Below are 18,896 nucleotides of genomic sequence, written 5' to 3' on the forward strand. Positions count from 1 at the left end.
AACTTGCCAGTATCCTAGAAGGTTGGATCTCTCCATCTGTTATTCTTCAACTAGGTGTACTGCCCTTGGTGGGGCAGAGAGGACCTGTCTAGTTCAGAAATCATTTTTCTTTCCATTGAGCCTTGAGTAGGGAAGGCGTTTGCCTTAGTAGTTGATGGTTAATGGCTTCCTTTGTATTTATTTTCTAGTCAGTAAATCTAGTAAATTTTCTAGTCAGGTAACTAGCATGTATTCACTGATTGAGCACTCACTGTGAAGCTTCAAGAGATACAGGAGTCCCTGCCTCAGGTAGCCACAGATCACTTGGATACACAGAGGTTGGTGTGCTTCATGTCTGATAAGAAAGAAATCATTATAGCCTGTAATTTTTGGAGCAACTATCATCTGCTGGAAGGCAGAGAACTGGCTTTGAACCAGACTTTGAAGGATTGATAGAGTTGTTAGAGAGGGAGAAACAGCCTAAGCAAAGCCATAGAACTGGGGCAGTGGCGTGGGACAGCAACAGTGTAGAAGCATGTGCCGCAGGGAAGACAGTGTTCATCATGGAGAGTGGTGAACAGAAGATGAAAGCCAGGTCAGAAGGGATGAGTGTGGTGTAAGTGGGTTAACCTCCTGAATCACATTGGTAACAACCAAAAAGTCAGAAAGACCCACTGAGGGAGGGTGGAGACAAGACACTTGGAGAAGCAGAATTATTATGATTCCCGCAGACATCTAAAAGGAAAAATGCAGGCCTTTGTTTTTTTGTGGGGTTTTGTTGGTCGTGGATTTAGATCCTATTATCAAATCTCTCATATCAGGGTTGGGGATTTAGCTCAGTGGTAGAGCAAGCCCTGGGTTCGGTCATCAGCTCTAAAAAAAAAAAAAAAATCTCTCATATCCCCACATTCTGTTGTGGTCAGACTTTCTTTTCTGCCATCAGCCCCAAATAACAACAGAGACATACTTTAATTATAAAAACTTGGCCTTAGCTTAGGCTTGTTCCTAACTTGTTCTTACAACTTAAATTAACCCATATTTTTTGATCTGTGTTCTTCTACAAGGATTGTTACCTCATCTCTGTACTGCCCACTCTGCTTCCCCCACGTCTGGCTCGTCACTCTCTCTACCGTTCTTCTTCTCAGAGTTCTCTTTCTGCCTGGAAGTCCTGCCTACACTCTCCTGCCTAGCTATTGACCATTCAGCTTTTTATTACGCTAGTCGCAGCAATACATCTTCACACAATGTACACATATCCCCACAACACTTCCCTCTTTTTGTCTAAATAAAAAGGAAAGGTTTTAACTCTAACAGTAAAACTACATACAATAAGAACAATTATCAGGCAAGAATTACATTCACAATGTCCAGTCTATTTGTATTTTGCATATTCAAAGAAATTACTCTCTTATCTATCCTATCTTTTTTTTTTTTAAAGATTTATTTATTTATTGTGTACACAGAAGAGGGCACCAGATCTCATTACAGATGGTTGTGAGCCACCATATGGGTGCTGGGAATTGAACTCAGGACCTCTGGAAGAACAGTCGGTGCTCTTAACCTCTGAGCCATCTCTCCAGCCCTTATCTGTCCTATCTTGATGAATCTAAAGTTTTATACTTAAACCACTTTCTATTATAACTTGTATTACCATCCTAAAAATATCTTTTTAGACCTAAAAACATTTTTTTAGATAAACAACTTAGGTTTTTAAAGTGTTTCGGGCTGGAGAGATGGCTCAGAGGTTAAGAACACTGGCTGTTCTTCCAGAGGTCCTGAGTTCAATTCCCAGCACCCACATGGTAGCTCACAACCATCTGTAATGAGATCTGGTGCCCTCTTTGCCTGCAAGGATACATGCAGGCAGAACACTGTATACATAGTAAATAAATAAATCTTTAAAAAAAATAAAAAAAATAAAGTGTTTCAACCTTATAAACTTTATGCCATTTTTAAAAATTTGATAACCAAAAAAGTGGTATAACTGTCTAGTCTTCAACCCCATCAAAGATCCAAGAAGGATATAATATTACCTGAGTAAACAGGAAATGTAGAGCAAACAACTTTCAAAACTACAGAAACGACAGACATCTAGCTGCCTGAATAGTCACCTAAGGTTCCTCTGTAATGCTGGGGCATTCTATTTTCGGCCTACAGGTCTAGAATGTCTGACAGATTTTTTTTTTTTTTTTTTGTGAAGCAGGAAATTTTGAAGGACTGTCCTACCTTGTCTTGGCAAAGTTCGACAGTCTCCTTCTTTTATGTCCTGCTTGTCCAATTTGTACAGCATACTGTCAGCAGTTGAGGCAAGGTCAGTTTCTTGCCCAGATGGCTAGCTTTGCCACATGGAAAGCAAACTCCATATGGAAATTCTTTGATGCCCATTATCTTTTTTTAAATAAATTGGTGCTGCCAGGAACTGACGTGTTTCACTGTCATGAAAAGCCTTATATTATTAAAACATCTTAAATGCCATATTTTGTAGGTCTCTGAAGTGTTTGAAGACTACCTATCTAATATATATATATATATATATATATACACACACATATATACACATATATACATATACGTATATATACACACACATATATATAAAATATATCTGTTTGACCTTGAAAACATACCTATATGACTACAAGTTTCATTGTTATAGATGACTAACTACTAACCTACATTATTTAATTATTCTAAACAGTTTGTAATAATAGGCTAAGGACTAGAACTTTACATTAGATTTTTAAATGAGCTGCATAGGTATAATACCTTAAACAAGAATAGAAACATAAATACAGTATAGCAAAAATGACCTTAAATTTGTATCCACATACAAAAATATCTTAAACAAGAGTAGAAACATATATACAGTATTATGAAAATAACCTTAAATTTGTATTAATATGCAAAAATCCACATAAATGTTAATATTTGAGACTAGTAGTTGCTGTTTTAGTTTAAAAGTAGATTTAATAATCTACTCTTTTATCCTATCATTTCTATATCCCCACTTTTTTATCTTTTTAGAAAAAGGTCCCTAAATCTAACCTCCTTTGTTTACTTTCCTACCTGACCATGACCAATAATAACTTGCTACCCACTCCCCCTAAACAATGACAAATATCCATAACCTATTGAATGACCAAAAACCACTTACTCTACATCTTGGGAATGTGGGTGTCATGTTTTCTAGACTGCTTCCTGTTGTCTGGGGGTGATGGCATTTCTAGGGGACCCTGAGAAAATTGGGATAATGGTTAAGATAATGGTTAAGATCTAGCTGTATTTTTTGTTTAGTCTCTGTGGGATGAGAAAGTGTAGAGCTTATCTGAAGTCTTGGCTGGAGTAGTCTGTGAGGCTGGACTATCTCAGCTAGCAGCTTTGAAGTTGTTCTGGATGTAGAATTTTGAGGAAACTGCAACAGAGGCATTCTGAGAAGCTGGATCATCTGGGCTACTTGTCTTTATTGTGTCTGGTCCTTTTTTTTTTTCTGGAAAACACACAAACTTTTAAAGGCAACATATATATCTGCATTAACAAGTTTGGAATATGCTGTGTGTACAAGTCAGCTAAAGATGATTTTTTGTTGTTCTAATTTTAAGTAGCTAAAAAGGCATCTATCAACTTTATAAGTCTGTTTGGACTGCATATCCAAATTGTAATATAGTAAGTCATGAGGACTCTAACCAACAAGATTTATCATGTTCCATCCAATCTTAGAGCTATTCCCATGCAGAGGGATCGGCATACACATCACCTGTCCTGTTGTCTTTCCTGACTTCCTCCCTCACGTCTGCAGCCAAGATCCTCAGGAGGTCTCCCCTGGTCAAATCTGATCTCTGTTAACTTTAAAGGAATCCATGGCTTTTCATTTCCTGTGGAAACAAAAGCACAACCTCTCCCCCAGTACAACACATTGCCTGACTTCCATTATGAAGCCAAGACACCCCTTAAGTATCTAGGCTGGTTTAATTCAGTAGTCCCTTCGACAATCCAATGTCTCTCTCAGCAGCTGCCATTTGCTCATCAGCATTCAAAAAGTTCAAAGTCAGCAAAGTAACATACAGGATCCAGGTGCCCTATGGATTTTTCATCCTTACATAGCTTATTTTATTTTTTTTATATTACTTTACTCTCTATTATTTTAAAACTTTTTTATGACTATCTATATCCATTTTTCTTTCTTTAGCATCTAAGCATGTTTTTAAGCATGCTGTACCATTTTAGAGTTTTTTTTTTCTGTCTGGACCTTGCTTTACTGTGTGCCTGAAGCCTTCTCTGACCATGTGAGCCAAGCCTTAAAAGGCTGGCCCATCCACTGCATGGCTCCGTGCTGGCGGCTGGCTCAAGCTCGCAGGCAGCAGTCGGTAGCCATGCCTCTGTATGCCGAGCACTGGCCCGTCTGGCTCCTTGTCCAGAAGAACTTTCCTTAGCTTCCTCAGGCCCTGTGTTTGGATATTCAAGGCCTTGCATTGGGCACCATATGAGGGCGGACTTTCATTCTGCCACCAGTCCCAAATAACAACATAGAGACTCATTATGTTATAAAAGCTCTGCCTTAGCTTAGGCTTGTTCCTAACTAGCTCTTATAACTTAAATAGTCCATTTTTAAAAAATTAAATTTTTAATTTATGTTCTTCCATGAGACTCATCTTTGTATTGTCCATCGGGCTTCCACCATGTCTTGCTGTTGACTCTGCCTTTCTTTTTCCCAGAGTTCTCTCTCTGTCTAGAAGTCCTGCCTATACTCTCCTGCCTAGCTATTAGCCATTCAGCTTTTTGTCACACCAATCATAGCAATACATCTCACATAGTATATAAATAGCTCAAAACATTCTGTTGTATCATCTTTAGGTACTATTAAAACATTCTGGCCATAAGAACATTTTGTTCCCTAACTCAACTTGAAGACTACAGACACATCTAGAAGTTCATCATGTTTTTGCCTAGTGATATGTCTGGCTCAGAAGACAGTGTCTCTGTTTATATTTATAATAAGAGATGCAGTAAAGGGTAAAAATGATTCCAAGCTCATTAGCGCTTTCACATTTCCTAGGCCAGCCGAGCTGGACTTGAATATGTCTCTGCTGCTATATGACCTAGAAAGTGTGGATGTGAGAGGTTGGGGCTGCCCAGAATTGGGGTGTGGAGGGGAGTTATGCTCATCAGAGGCTTCTTGAGAGTGTGCCAGCCCATGTAACTGGCCACATGCCAATGCCAGAAGCCTAGTCCAAACCAGCCCCTTATAGTTTCATTGGTCTTAAAAACACAACTAATAATATTTAATTTTGCTAGAGTATTTTAAATATTTGTATCTAAATTTTGCATATTTTCCTAAGTATTTCCTTTATGAGAAAATTGCTTTCCTAAATTCAGTTATTTTTCCGAGTGTTCTCAGTTCTATTCCCAGGATAAGTCTTCTGCATACATTGCAGTTTCTACCAAAAGGGAACAAAGACCTTGAATTTAACACAGTTCCCTCATGTCCCTCAGTCCTTAACCTAAGGCCTCTAAGCTTTGATGTATTTACTTTTAAAACTCTGAGGGGACCCACAAGAGTGGGAGAGGGACAGGAAAGGGTAAATGAGATGGAATATAGGCAGAAACATTGTATTATGTGAAAAGGAAAAGAAGCAAGTAACCCAGATGAGCTTGGAGACGTCATAAACTAGAGGAAAGGACTTGTTCTCACCACCAACAGATATTAACTGATTCTGCATGGAATGAGAAAACACGCACACACGCACACGCACGGCACCCCATAAATAGGCATTTGTGTGCATCAACACAATTTTTGGAGAGAAGCTCAGCAAAGCTTTTCAATGTCAAGAAAGAAAGAAACCCTGTGTTCCTGGCATTTAGTAACCATTCAGTATTTTGTCATTGATTGCTGCTCTTTTATTTTATTTTATTTTTAATTTTTTTGGTTTTTTGAGACAGGGTTTCTCTGTGTAGCTTTGCGCCTTTCCTGGAACTCACTTGGTAGCCCAGGGGGGCCTTCAACTCACAGAGATCCGCCTGGCTCTGCCTCCTGAGTGCTGGGATTAAAGGCATGCGCCACCACCGCCCAGCGCTGCTCTTTTATTCTCACATGTCTTCAGACACGTTCCATAGAGTCTGGGAGGATTCCTCGCAGTGCTTTGCTTACCTTTGAACCAGGCGCAGACTTGATGTAACTCAAGGTGCTGCATGTATGGGAAGAAATGTTAGGTCACAAGAGGAATCCTAAAAAACAGAGCACATAAAAATAATTGCAGCGCTGGGTAGTGGCACGCACCTTTAATCCCAGCACTCAGGAGGCAGAGGCAGGCCGATCTCTGAGTTCCAGGACAGCCAGTGCTACAAAGAGAAACCCTGTCTCAAAAAATAAAAGAAAACAAAAAGAAAAAAAGATGCAGAAAGGGTAATTGTAAGTGTAGATGTCTAAGCGGCATCAATTAATTGAAAAATATAACATTTTGTGTTAGGTTTCTGTTGCTGTGAGTTAGAGCCACCTGAGAGAGGGGGAAAGGTTATTTTGGGGCTGAGGAGGTTACTCAGTGGGTAAGAACGCTTGCTATACAACCGTGGACCTGAGTTCAGGTCCACAGAACCCATGTAAAAACCCAGGTAGAACGGCATTACCCAGTGACCTCTCTGCATGTGCTCTCTCTCTCTCTCTCTCTCTCTCTCTCTCTCTCTCTCTCTCTCTCTCTCTCTCTCTCACACACACACACACACACACACACACACACACACACACCAGAACACGTGACTGAAAATGGAGGTGGAAGAAGTACACACTTACAATCACAGACAGGCTTTAAGTTTTCACAGATTGTAGGTTTCCATGATCCCTAGTTGCTGGCCCATTGGCAGGCCTATGGTAAGGCAGATCATTCCGGGGAAGGGAACCTAATGGAACAAAGATAATTACTTCATGGCAGTTAGGACATGAGAAGGGAGGCAGAAAGGAGCCAGGGATATGGTACATCTTTCCAAGGCATACTTCCTGTGACCTACTTCCTCCAGTTAGGCCCCACCTACTAAGTTCCATCACCTCCCAAACAATGCCACCAGCTTAGGACCAAGTCTTTATTTAACACAGGAGCCTGTGAGGCATTTCATATCCAAACATGACACATCCATTTTTTTCTAGTTAAAAGAACAGTGTATGCTCATTGGAGAAAAATTTAAGCATTTATTGAAGGATCTTCTGCTTATGAAAGTAATACTTGCTTATTGAAACTTAAAACCCATGAAGCACTCACAGATGAGAAGGTACGGGGTCTCTCTGAGGTTCTGAATAGTAACAGCAGGGTTATGAGGCAGTAAAATACTGGGACAGCAGCTGAGAGTCAACATCAGTCTGTCCCCACACAGGGAGTCTGTCATCTCTTGTTCCTCTCCAGATAGACCAGCTGACTCAAGACTGGACTCAGAAGTGGAATGACTGGCAGTCACTCATGGAGCATTACCGTGTGGACATCCACAGGAGGAGGGCTGGGGTGGTCATCGACTCCAGCCTGCCACACCTGATGGCTTTGGAAGATGATGTGCTCAGCACAGGTGTTGTGCTTTATCACCTCAAGGTGAGGAAGCTGGTACATCTCCTCCCTTCCCGAGTGCTGGCCCCAGAAGTGAAGGAAGGGAAACTGAGGTCGCAGCCATGTTCTTAGGGATTCAGGCCAAAGCCTCAGAGCTGCCTTGGGCTTTGTGCTCAGGAATCTGATCCAGCACAAGGTGGAGTTTGTTTGGGTTTTGTGTAAATGGCTGTAGGAAGCTGGAAATCAGAATGATTATTTGTTTTCAACTGCTACTGATGCTTTTCTGTAACTCGCTTCTTGTTTCTGGGCCTTAGTTTCTCCATGTTAAGGTGAGGATGGAACCTCTTACATTGCTTTTCTGACTTCCCGAAGCACAGGACTGTAGTCAGGAGAGCACAGTCCTAACCTCAAAAACACAATCAGAAAGCTGAGAAGAGTGCCGCATGCCTGCAGTCCCCGCTGCTCAGGCAGGTGACGCAGGAGGCTCCTTGGAGCTCAGGAGTTTGAGGCCAGTTTGTTTCTGAAGAAGATACTGTCGGAACTTCTAGACTACAAATACAGGCTGCTAACACATGGGTGAATTCAAGAGACTAGAAAGCTTTCTTCTCACTCTTTCTTTCATTCAACCTGTGTAGCAACAAGAATAAATGCCTCCCCTCCACCCTCCCCCATCTCCATCACAGAACTTCCTAGAGAAGAAGAGGGAGAAAGATAGAGGAAGCTGAACGTAAGGGGGAGGGTCTAAGGAACTGATGGTAAGGGATGATGGTAAACATTCATCTAGGAAAAGTCAAATAAAAGTCTAGGCTCTCCAAATAAGAGCCCTGGCCATCGTTTCTAAATGAGTAGTTGAAGAGTTGACAACCTGCCTGTCCCCTTCAGAAATGATTTTCTGTTTGAAGACAGGCCTGTGGATGGCAGAACACATTTCATATGGCCATCGTCCCTGTGCTCACTGAAGATCCGATTTTGTTCTTATAAATGTCTACAGAAGACATTTTAAAAGAACAAATAAAAGTAGAGGCTATGTGCTGCTGCTGCCATCTCTGGAGAAACCAGGCTCCTCATCTGTGGGACCTTAGAAGAGATGTTAGCCAAGCTCCTCCGTGTTCTTGGGACAAGCCCTTTGAGCATCTCAAGTGGAAAGCTCAAATAACCTATTTTTCTGGTATGCTTTGCATTTTGCATACATTGTATTGTCTCAGTGAAATGCTTCAGGCAGAAGTGCTTGCCTACTTTTACCTTAACATATCTAAGTACCAGAAACTATTTAGATCTTTCCATCATTCAGAACTATAGGGAGAGATCAGGGATCAGGGGAGACCAGATCTGTTAAAATGTCACCATTTGGGTGGAACTTTTCTGAATCACAGATGGAATCTGGAATGAGGAGAAGAAGTAAGATGTTAGGTGGGAAAGCGTGGGGTGGCAGCAGAGGGTTAAGAGCCATGGTTACATTAGAACCTTAGGCCTGGAGGCAGTGGTGACTCCCTCTGAATCTAGGGCTGTTAATTCTCATTTGGTCAGTGAACTCAGAGTCTCCCTGCTTCTTGGTGCATCAGTGGACCAGTGAAGCGGCATTTTAGTTCATTTCTAGCTCTGTCAATTCTGCACTTTGTGGACCCATATTCTTTTTTGTTCTTGTTTTGTGTTTTCTATTTTATGGATATTTTTCCTGTATGTATGTCTGTGTATCATGTGTATGCCTGGTGCTCACAGAGGCCAATGTGGGAACATTGGATCACCTGGTACAGGAGTCACAGACAGTCATGAGCCACCACGTGGGTGCTGAGAATTGAACCCAGGTCCTCTGGAAAAACAGCAGCCAGTGCTCCTAATCAATGAGCCATCTCTCCAGCCTCATCCTCATATTATTTTTATGGTTTGTTTTGTTTGTGGCTTAAATAAGTATATAATAGTAGTGGCCCAAGATTCTTTGCATTTTTATTTAGTTGCTCACTTGGTCATAGACCTGAAACTAGTCTTTTGGTAATACACTAGGAACCGTTTTCTCTTGGGCCACCTTGGCAAGCTCCTTGGTGGAACAGGAAGAGTGGATAGAGCAGAGATGGCTGACACCTTGTAATGTCTTCTAATTACCTCTGTGTCACTAACTGCCTGTAGAAAGAGGCAGAACAGCAAACACAGGGGCCCCTAAGTGCTTGTTATCTGAGAGCTCGTCACCTTTTTGTCATAGTTTCGTGATATTCTGTGGCCCTTATCCTTTTAGGAGGAATGTACTCCAACATCAAGAGTCCCTGAACTAATATGAAGAGTTATAAACCTATTTGTATTAGTCAGGGTTCTTTAGAGAAATAGAACTGATAAAAAGGGGTGTGTGGAGGGGGCATTTATTAGAGTGGCTTACAGGTAGTGGCCCAGCTAGTCCTACAGTGACAGTCTCCCAACAGAAAAGCCAAGAATCCAGTAGCTGTTCAGTCACAAAGACTCATCTGGTCTTAAGTCTCCGTTGGAATCCTGAAGAAGTAGATTGTAGCAGTGAAGGAGTGCCTTAGCAGCAGAGCAGATGAACTTGCCAGCAAGAGTGAGGACAATCTAGCAAAAAGCCAAAGCTTCTTTCCATGTCCCTTTCTTTGTGCTGACACCAGAGGTTGTGGCCTAGATTTAGAGTGTGTTTTCGTTACTATTCCATTGCTCTGAAGAGACACCATCACGAAGGCAACTTATAAAAAGAAGGCATTTAATTGGGGGCTTCCTTACAGTTTCAAAGGGTTAATCCACAACCAGCATGGCGGCAGGCAGGCAGGCAGGCAGGGCACTGGGGTAGTAGCTGAGAGCTCACATCTGATCTAAAGGTTGCAAAGCTGAGAGAGAGAAAGACTGGGCCTGGTGTGGGCTTTTGAAACCTCAAAACCCAGTACACACCTCCTCTGACAAGGCCATACTTTTTAATCCTTCCCTAACAGTTCCACTAACTGGGGACCCAGCATTCATGACATAATAATGTGAGGACCATTCTCATCCAAACCACCACAGGGTGGGGCTTCTCATCTCAGAGAAGGATTTCCTTGATTGGATCCTACAACCCTGCCAAGGTTTTTTTTTTTTTTTTTTTTTTTGGTTTTTTCGAGACAGGGTTTCTCTGTGTAGCTTTGTGCCTTTCCTGGAACTCACTTTGTAGACCAGGCTAGCCTCGAACTTACAGAGATCCGCCCACCTCTGTCTCTCAGTGCTGGGATTAAAGGCGTGCACCACCAACGCCCGGCCCCTTCCGGGGTTTTGATTGTTTCCAGATATAGTCTCTGTGTGTTCAGGGATATAGCCAGTATTGGATACACATGCCTTTAATCTCAATACCAATCATAGAAAACCTGGAGGCCTTTACAGACAGGCCGTGAGGAGGCGGTCATGTGGTTGGGTTTACAACCAATGAGAAGGCAGAACAGAAAGTCTATATAAAGACTTTAACACAGAAAGTAGCTCTGGTTCGGAGAGGTAGGACCACTGCAGGAGGAAGGGTAAAGTTTTAGCTCTTAGCTCTGACCTCTTGGCTTTCTTCTTTGCATTGGTTCTGTGTTTCTTACTTAAAAAGACGGTTGGTTACATCTACAGGTGTTGTAGACAATTTACTCCCTATGAGCTTCAGATTTCTGGCCTATAAGTATACAGTAAGCTGGTCAGTGGTGGCACACATCTTTAATTCCAGCACTCGGGATAGAGGCAGGTGGCTCTCTGTGAGTTTGAGGCCAGCCTGGTCTACAGAGTGAATTCCAGGACAGCCAGGGCTACACAGAGAAACCCTGTTTCAGAAGAAAAAAACAAAACCAAAAAACAAAACCAAAACTAACAAACAAAAAGATGTCTGCAAAACGTTCAGCATAATACCTGGGACATAGCAAATGTTACTTAAGAAATGGTGAAGATAGGCCTTCAAGTTAGTGTATCTTTGCCTCCTAATAGAGTAGTATATGGTCTGTAGTGGGTTTGTCGTAATCCAGGGGCCCAAAGGCCCAAGTCTCTACTAATTCAGTGGTTTGCTTGTGTTAACACCTGTTGCCTGTGCTCTCTTCTCCTCTCTTCCAGTTCCTCCCCCCTATTTGTGCTTTACCCTTCATAGAATTTGGCGTCTGTCATGCTTCCTCTGCAGAGCAAGAAGGTAACAGTCCATAAATGTTTATAAAAGGTCTCGGAGTCTCCTGGATCAAACACAGGCCACACTCACCTTAGCTGCTTTGAGAATGAAGTCTATGTCTGCCCCCTTCCTTTCACTGGAGAATTTCGGACCTGCAGCTCTATCTAGTCCCTGACTTCAGAGTTTGTCAGCACTTGTTGGGCTTGGCAAACAGTCAGTGCTGTGTATCACTGCCAGTGTTACTGTTTGCCCCTGTCCTCCTGGACTGCAGAGTGAGTGGACGGCAGGCCAGGACAGCCAGACTGGAGCTGGGAAATGGTTCTAAAAATGCTGAGCTGGCACAGGAAGGCACTGATTACACACAAATGTGGACTGTGCTTTGCGGCAGGGCTATGTCTCTTTTTATTCTTATTGAAATGTCTTATTTCTTTCCTCCCCACAGGAGGGGACAACAAAAATAGGGAGGATTGATTCAGACCAGGAACAGGACATTGGTAGGTAGTCTGACACACAGGCAGCTATTGGTGCCTGAAAGATTTACTAAAGGAAGCTGATGGTCTTGGAGAGAAAAGGAGTGTCTGAAGCGTTAAGGGTCTGCTTCTCTTTCTGCTGCCAGCTTTTGGGTCTGGAAGTTGGAAGGAGGAGGCTTATTCAGGGGGAGACTTTGAGTTCTGGGCGGTTTCAGGTGGTGGGTGTTCCTTTCTTGTTGTGATGGGAATATTCCAACTGTGGGTTGGATCTTGTCCCAACTGGAAGAAGCATTCTCTTGAATGGTTCCCACTCTGGTTGTCTCCTCCCCGCCTCCTTAGTCCTTGAGGGCCAGTGGATTGAGAAGGACCACTGCACCATCATTAGCACTCGTGGAGTGGTCACTCTGCGGCCTACCCAAGGGGCACGCTGTACAGTGAACGGCCGAGAGGTCACTGCTTCCTGCCGTCTGACACAAGGTAGGACTGTCTACCTCCCTCCCTGTGTTTATCTGGATGAATGATGGACAGCTTCAATCTGATGGGTCCAAAGAGCTCAATGAAGCAAGCTTCAGTCATGTGTTACTCAGCCTCTACACCCAGAGACCTGAAGATTTCCTAATATGATCCTTCCCCTTCTAGGACCCAAGAGTAGAGAATGACTTGGAAATTTGTACTTGTTGATCTGAACCTCAGTTTCTTCATCTGTGATAATGGGAGCATAGGGCAGGATTGGATGAAACCTGTTTTTCTGAAGTTCTTGGTAGTGTGCTGTAAAGACTTGGTGTCCGTATGCCTCTAGTACTAATCTCTTCAGATCCCATCCTCTGAAGCTGAACTCAGTCTGCCTCTTCCTGAAGTTTCTCTGACTACGTGCCCTGGAACTTGTCTTGCTGCTTATTTGAGTATAATTGAGAGATGTATAATTAATGCATATCAACTTAGCAAAATTATCAACTTGTTGTAGGCATTAGTTTATCTCCCAGTATGTACTCGGAGCACAGTCATGGACTGAACTCATTTATCTGTGTCAAAGGAGCTGTCCTAACACTGGGGAAGGCACAGAAGTTCCGATTTAACCACCCAGCCGAGGCTGCTTTGCTGCGGCACCACAGGCCTAAGGTAAGCATGGCTGCGACTTCTGAGTGGCTGTTAGGGAAGCTTCCACACCGCCCCATTGGGCTCACTGCTTTTTCCTCATCCCAGGTCGGAGAGGCCGTCGGCAGCAGTGGCTCTTTGGAATGGCTGGACTTGGATGGAGATGTCACCGCCTCAAGACTGGGTCTCTGTCCTGTGCTTTGGAAGGAAAGGTGAGAATCTGCTGCTTGTACCAGTGGAGTCTCCTGGGTTTGCTTCTCAGTCCATAGTTGGCAGCTGGCAGGGAGGTAGCCATGGCCCTCATTTGCTTCCTGCTTGGTATTTCATCTCTCTTCTCTGACAAGACTTAACTGGGAAGTGTTAGCAGACATCTCTGGTACTGCTTCTAAACCTCACTTCCCCACAGTTCTCTTTAAATCCTGATGTGTGAGCTCATACCATATATATCTGTTAGCTTCCTCTGATTCTGAAAAACGAATCTCTTCTTTATGGTTTCTCTTATAACCAACAATGCAGAGCTATGCACCTGAGGGAACAGGACCTATGAGAACAGTAAAAACATCTTGAGATTCTGCCCTTGCTCCTGCTTCACCTGCTCTGTGATAAACTCTGTTATCCTTCATTATCCTTTCTATACAGAATCCTGTTCTCAGCTTGGGTACCTGCGGTTTGCCCCTGGAAGCTCTCTGGTTCCTTTCAGCAAGACTGACCTGTGCCTTAATATCTAACTGTAGGAAAGTTCAGCAGGGGACTCGGTACCTCTGCGATCACTAGCAAGACCACCAAGTGCCTCCAGCACAGGCTTCACGGCAGGTTCTTGTGGTCCTTGGCTCTCTTTCTTGAACAGGAGCATTTGATGGCAGATGGAGAGTCTTGGGTCTGACACTAACAAGGGAAGGGGTCAGCAGCAATGCACCCTCACAGAGCTGCTCACAGGTTGAATTTAAGGGAGTGGGGTCCTAGGGACAAGGTCTAGGGTCCCGGGCAGTGAAGGGCAAGTTGGAAAAGCTGACGCGGGTATCCAGGCCAGGAATTCGGGACTAAGGCTGACGTTCTTGTTTTCTCGGAGAGGACATTCTGTTTTGTAGGGAAGCTATGAAGGAGACTTTGTTTTGGGTAAGGTTTCTGTTAGAAAGACAGATCGAAGACCTGGTTTTCTCAGAGTGCGGTATATTGGGAATAACACTGCCACTTACAGAGCTGTGGATAGAGAAAAGGTGTATCAGAATAGGGTAAACAGAGTCACATCTGACCTACCATATAAAAGCTGTGTGATCTCAGGCAAGTCACTTACTCTCTGAGCCTGCTTCCTACCTCTAAAGTAAGAGTGTTGCTATCCCCTCCCCAGGGATCCTGTGATAAGTACTGAAGGAATTGAATGGGCATAATACCCCCATGCCTGTGGCCCCAGTGTGAGGCTCTAGGGAAAGCTACTTTCCTTTCCTCCTTGTCCTCTTGTCTTAGGCAGCTCACGGTCCTCCCTAGAGTACTCGGTAGTCTCCTCCTACCTTTTAAATATCTTTAGGATCCTCAGCTTCATGAGCACTGACATGACCTTTCATCAACACTAAGAAGGTACTCTTTTGTCCGGAGGACAGTGAAGGGCTTCAGAATCAAGGCCTCTCCTATGGACTGCCCCTACCATTCAGTACCAGTGAGGGGCCTATAGGCTGGCTGGGCCTATCCATCTACTGCAGTCAGCCTCTGGTGCCAGCCCTTGGTCAGGTGGTATGGTGCTCAAGCTAGTGACTGGGCAAAGGGGCCAGAGAGTGGAACTGACAGGGGAAAATACATGATCCAGTCTGGATTTCCTTCTGCTCTACCGGAGCTTGGCTCCAGGGCTGCCCTCGTCTTAGGCTGCTGTCCCTTGTCTCTCTCTGGAGGAGCATTTCAGAGGGCCAGAGCTTCTTCTAAGATAGAGGACATTGGCCATTTTCTTCTTGTAGTAGTGATCTGGACCAACTGTGGCCTGTGTTCTTTGCACTTCTCATTTGGAGTTGGGGAGTGGGGGGCTTACCTTTAAATGTCTAGAACCCAGAAGAAGCTCTCACTGCTGCAGACTGTGAGGCCCTGAGGTAGCAGAGGTAGAGTGCCAGAGAGAGTAGAGGGTAGAGCAGTCCTGGCAAGTAGGTGATGACCAGGCAGTACCTAGGGGATGTTGGAGCTATCTAAGATAGATATAGGTCGTTGGATATAGGTCCTTGGCTGCCCCGAACTTGATTTTGGTACCGCATCCAAGCATGTAGCGTAGTTATTTTCTTTTTCACCTACCAGGGAACTTGAAAAATGTGCTCAACAGAGGCATCCTTTCCAGCTGAGGCTGTGTGGCAGCTTGGGTAAATACACTGTGTCATCCTGGACAGTCTCCCTTGCAACCCCAGCAGAGCTGGGCAGCTGCTGCTTCCCTAGAAGGAATGAGAGCTCCCCTATGAAAACGCAAGTTGTAAATCTGAGAGCCGGGAAACACCCAGTGAAGGAAACTGAGTAACCAACCCCAGGGGAATCAGAATATGTGGATCCCCACTCTGCCTCTTGGATCTGGTGTTCTATGGGTTTTAGCTGGGCATATCAAGGCCTCCCTGATAGGTTTATATTTATAATTCAGCCATTACTGTGGCTCAAGTTTGAAGTGGTAATACAAGCACCACATAGGTAAATGTATGTACAAAATGTTTTGGGTTAACAGTATTTCTTCTCAATGTTTCTGAAATTTTTTCTGTATTTCCTGGAGGAATTTTAGTAGAAACCCTTAATTCTTTCATGTTTAAAGGCCAGAGCTCTTCTGTATGTATATATATGCATGTACACATGTTTGGTATATGTAGGACTAAAGTTGACATCGGTGTTTCTCAGTGGCTCCACTCTACTTATTGAGGCAGGGATTCCAGGTAGCTACTCTTGGGATCCAAACCCTGGTCCTCATATTCACATGACAAATGCTTTATCCACTGAGCCATCTCCCCAGTCTAGACAGAGCTGCTTAATTTAGCTAAGCATTATTTTTTATCTTTTATTTTACTCATTTATTTTTGAGACAGGAAAACTAACCTCAAACTCATAATCCTCCTGCCTCTGCCACTAGAATATTAGAGTTAAAGGCATGTGCCACCACACTCAGCTTTTTGTACCTTTTATAAGCATTTCAGCTCACATGGAAAGGGATCCTCTCAGTTGGGAGCCAAGGAGTACCACAAAGTCAGAAAAAGAAAAGCGCCACTAACAGCCCTGCTCCAGGGAATGGTTTCCCCAATGTAACAACTCTGCTCCGGCATGGGGAGGGTCTCCCCAGCAAAGGTGTTACAGCTCTGCCCAGGTTCCCCAGAGTGTAACAACTCTGCTCCGGCAGGGGAGGGTTTCCCCAGCAAAGGTGTTACAGTTCTGCTCCCGCAAAAGATGTTACTTCTCTGCTCAGCTAGATTCCAGGGAAAGAAGGTCTCACCCAAACCTCATTCAAGAGATTTATTGAGGGCTGGAGAGATGGCTCAGAGGTTAAGAGCACTGGCTGCTCTTCCAGAGGTCTTGAGTTCAATTCCCAGCAACCACATGGTGGCTCACAACCATCTGTAATGAGATCTGGTGCCCTCTTCTGGCTTGCAGGCATACATGCAGGCAGAACACTGTATATATAATAAATAAATAAATTTTTAAAAAAAGAAAAGAGAGATTTATTGGGAGGGAGGAATCTAGGAGGGTGGCTGCCTCTGCCAGAGTGGAAAAAGGAAGCAGCAAATTGAACAGGCATAGGGCTTATATAGGATCCCTTAGGGGCAGAGTTTGTCCAGGGTGAAGATTTTTCAGGGTAGGAGTTCCCTGAGCTTGGACAAGCTTGGGTTGGCTGGATTTTGCGCTCAGGATTGGTTGATTTTCCTGCACAGGGATTAGTTGGTTTCCGTGCTGAGTTGGTCGGGGGCAGAGCGTGTTTCTTTGGCTCTGGTTTCAGGGCTAAAGTATGTTTCTTTCACTGGCCCTATTTAACCTTTTGGCTCTAGTTTCAGGGCCAGGGTGTGTCTGTCACTGGCTTTGGTTTCAGGGCCAAAGTATGTTTCTTTGACTGGCCCTTTTACCCTACACCTTAACATTTGTTTTATGATTTCCTTAGGAGCCAGATGGTGGTGGCACTTGCCTTTAATCCCCGTACTCAGGAGGGAGAGGCAGGTGGAGTTCTGTGAGTTCAAGGCCAGCCTGTTCTATATAGTGGGTTCCCAGACAGCCAGGGCTACATAGATAGACCCTGTCTCAAAAACAAAACAAAACAAAAAAGTCAACAACAAAACCATCTGTTTTACTCTCATGATTTCCTCATGAAAGCGAATCTAGGTTTCTGCTAAGCCCGCAGTTCTAGGAATATGGTAGTCCTGATGACTATTCTCTGTGCTATGACTTCATAAGCTGCCTGTGACAACACACCTATTTGTTCCATCTTGTTAGCTGTCTGAAGCCCTTTCTACCCTGTTGAATTCAGGAGTACTCTCAGAGGGACTTAAGTCTCCCACCTGTTTGTCCTGAGTTCGGTTTGCTTGGGTAACCCTGGACCTTTTGTCACAGGAAGGTGCTAGAAGAGGAGTGTGACAAGGACCAGCAGACATCAAGAAGTGGCGAAATATCCCACAGAGCCCAGACCGAGCAACAGCAGTGCTACGTGGAGGGTCTGAGGCAGCAAGCCATAGAAGGACAGAGTAGAGTTCAGAAGGAGCCAGAGTTGGACCAGACACAGAGCAGCCAGCAGCTAAGAGCCAGTAGGTGCCTTTGTCTGAGGTGCCCACATCGCCCGCCTTCAGTTCCGCGCTGCCCACCTTCTGTGTTCTGGCCTCTGTTGTCTCTGGGGTAGGATGGAACCTTTTGTACTGGGTGTTCTCTCTCTTTTAGAGACCAGAAGCTCACACAAGGGGGCTGGAAATAAGCCAGTGGACTTCTCTATGGCCCCTCAGAATGATCCACCTTCTGCTGACACCCTGCAGTGGCACCCTTGTCTGGGCGTCTCCACCCGCCCCACTTGTCCACTGTTCTGTTGAGGCCTACATGTCTTCCTCTCCCTCCCCTGCAGTAGGGAGGCCCTTTGGCGCTCACTTGCCACGTCACTCTATTCAACCCTTTTCACTCCTCACAACTCTGGCCATGGCTGGAGATATCTGAGTCCAGGCCGCTATAGACAGAAATTGCTGACCTTCTCTCTGGGTATTTTTGGTTCTCAGACCAGCAGTGGCTTCTCAGAGAAGAGACCTGGCTAGCCCGCTTACAGGAGACACAGCAAGAAGACGGCAGTGGAGAAGAGAAAGAACTCGAGGCCTTTGTGGCACCTGATGCTTGGCTTCCAACAGTTCCTCAGACCCCACCATCCCCACTGGTCCAAAGCCAGAAGAGGGTGGTGCCGCTGCGGCGCTTGCGGAGACGCACGTCTTGGGCTACAGTGTGGAACATCAGGCAGAAAAAGATCTCATTCCAGCTGCAGAGAATTATTAAGAAGCAGAGGCTGCTGGAGACCCAGAGGAGACTGCAGCAGCTCAGGGCACTCTTCGGGCTCCAGGATGATGGTGCCTCCAAGGCCCCAAGGTGGGTCTCCAGCTCTAACACCTCAGGCCCAGGTTCTGAGCATAGAAGCAGATGGACAACTTGCAGCTCTCTGAGCCTCCAAAGGCTGTGCAGCCAGCGCCTGTCCCGGCTACGCAGGTACCAGTGATGTGCACAGGAGCAGTGGCTGCTGTTACCCAGCTGCCCAGGAAGTGTTCTTTACTCCCA

General features: G+C 44.6%; 1 protein-coding gene and 1 long non-coding RNA gene across 2 annotated transcripts in view; one reads left to right on the forward strand and one right to left on the reverse strand.

Moving 5' to 3' along the window:
- Positions 1-18,896, forward strand: part of Stard9 (StAR related lipid transfer domain containing 9) — a 95,162-nt gene that overhangs the window by 54,723 nt on the left and 21,543 nt on the right. The window contains exons 16-22 of the mRNA XM_059261225.1: positions 7,368-7,547; positions 12,038-12,089; positions 12,405-12,542; positions 13,099-13,184; positions 13,269-13,372; positions 17,706-17,896; positions 18,353-18,827. Coding sequence (XP_059117208.1) covers positions 7,368-7,547; positions 12,038-12,089; positions 12,405-12,542; positions 13,099-13,184; positions 13,269-13,372; positions 17,706-17,896; positions 18,353-18,827 — 1,226 coding nt within the window. The remainder of the gene's footprint in view (positions 1-7,367; positions 7,548-12,037; positions 12,090-12,404; positions 12,543-13,098; positions 13,185-13,268; positions 13,373-17,705; positions 17,897-18,352; positions 18,828-18,896) is intronic.
- Positions 11,971-17,973, reverse strand: LOC131909541 (uncharacterized). Its single transcript, XR_009378873.1, has 2 exons — positions 17,654-17,973; positions 11,971-13,701 (listed from the first exon to the last, which is right to left on the reverse strand). It is a non-coding gene; the product is annotated as an uncharacterized LOC131909541 (long non-coding RNA).

This window comes from Peromyscus eremicus, chromosome 4 (genome assembly GCF_949786415.1).
Source record: "Peromyscus eremicus chromosome 4, PerEre_H2_v1, whole genome shotgun sequence".
NCBI lineage: Eukaryota > Metazoa > Chordata > Mammalia > Rodentia > Cricetidae > Peromyscus > Peromyscus eremicus.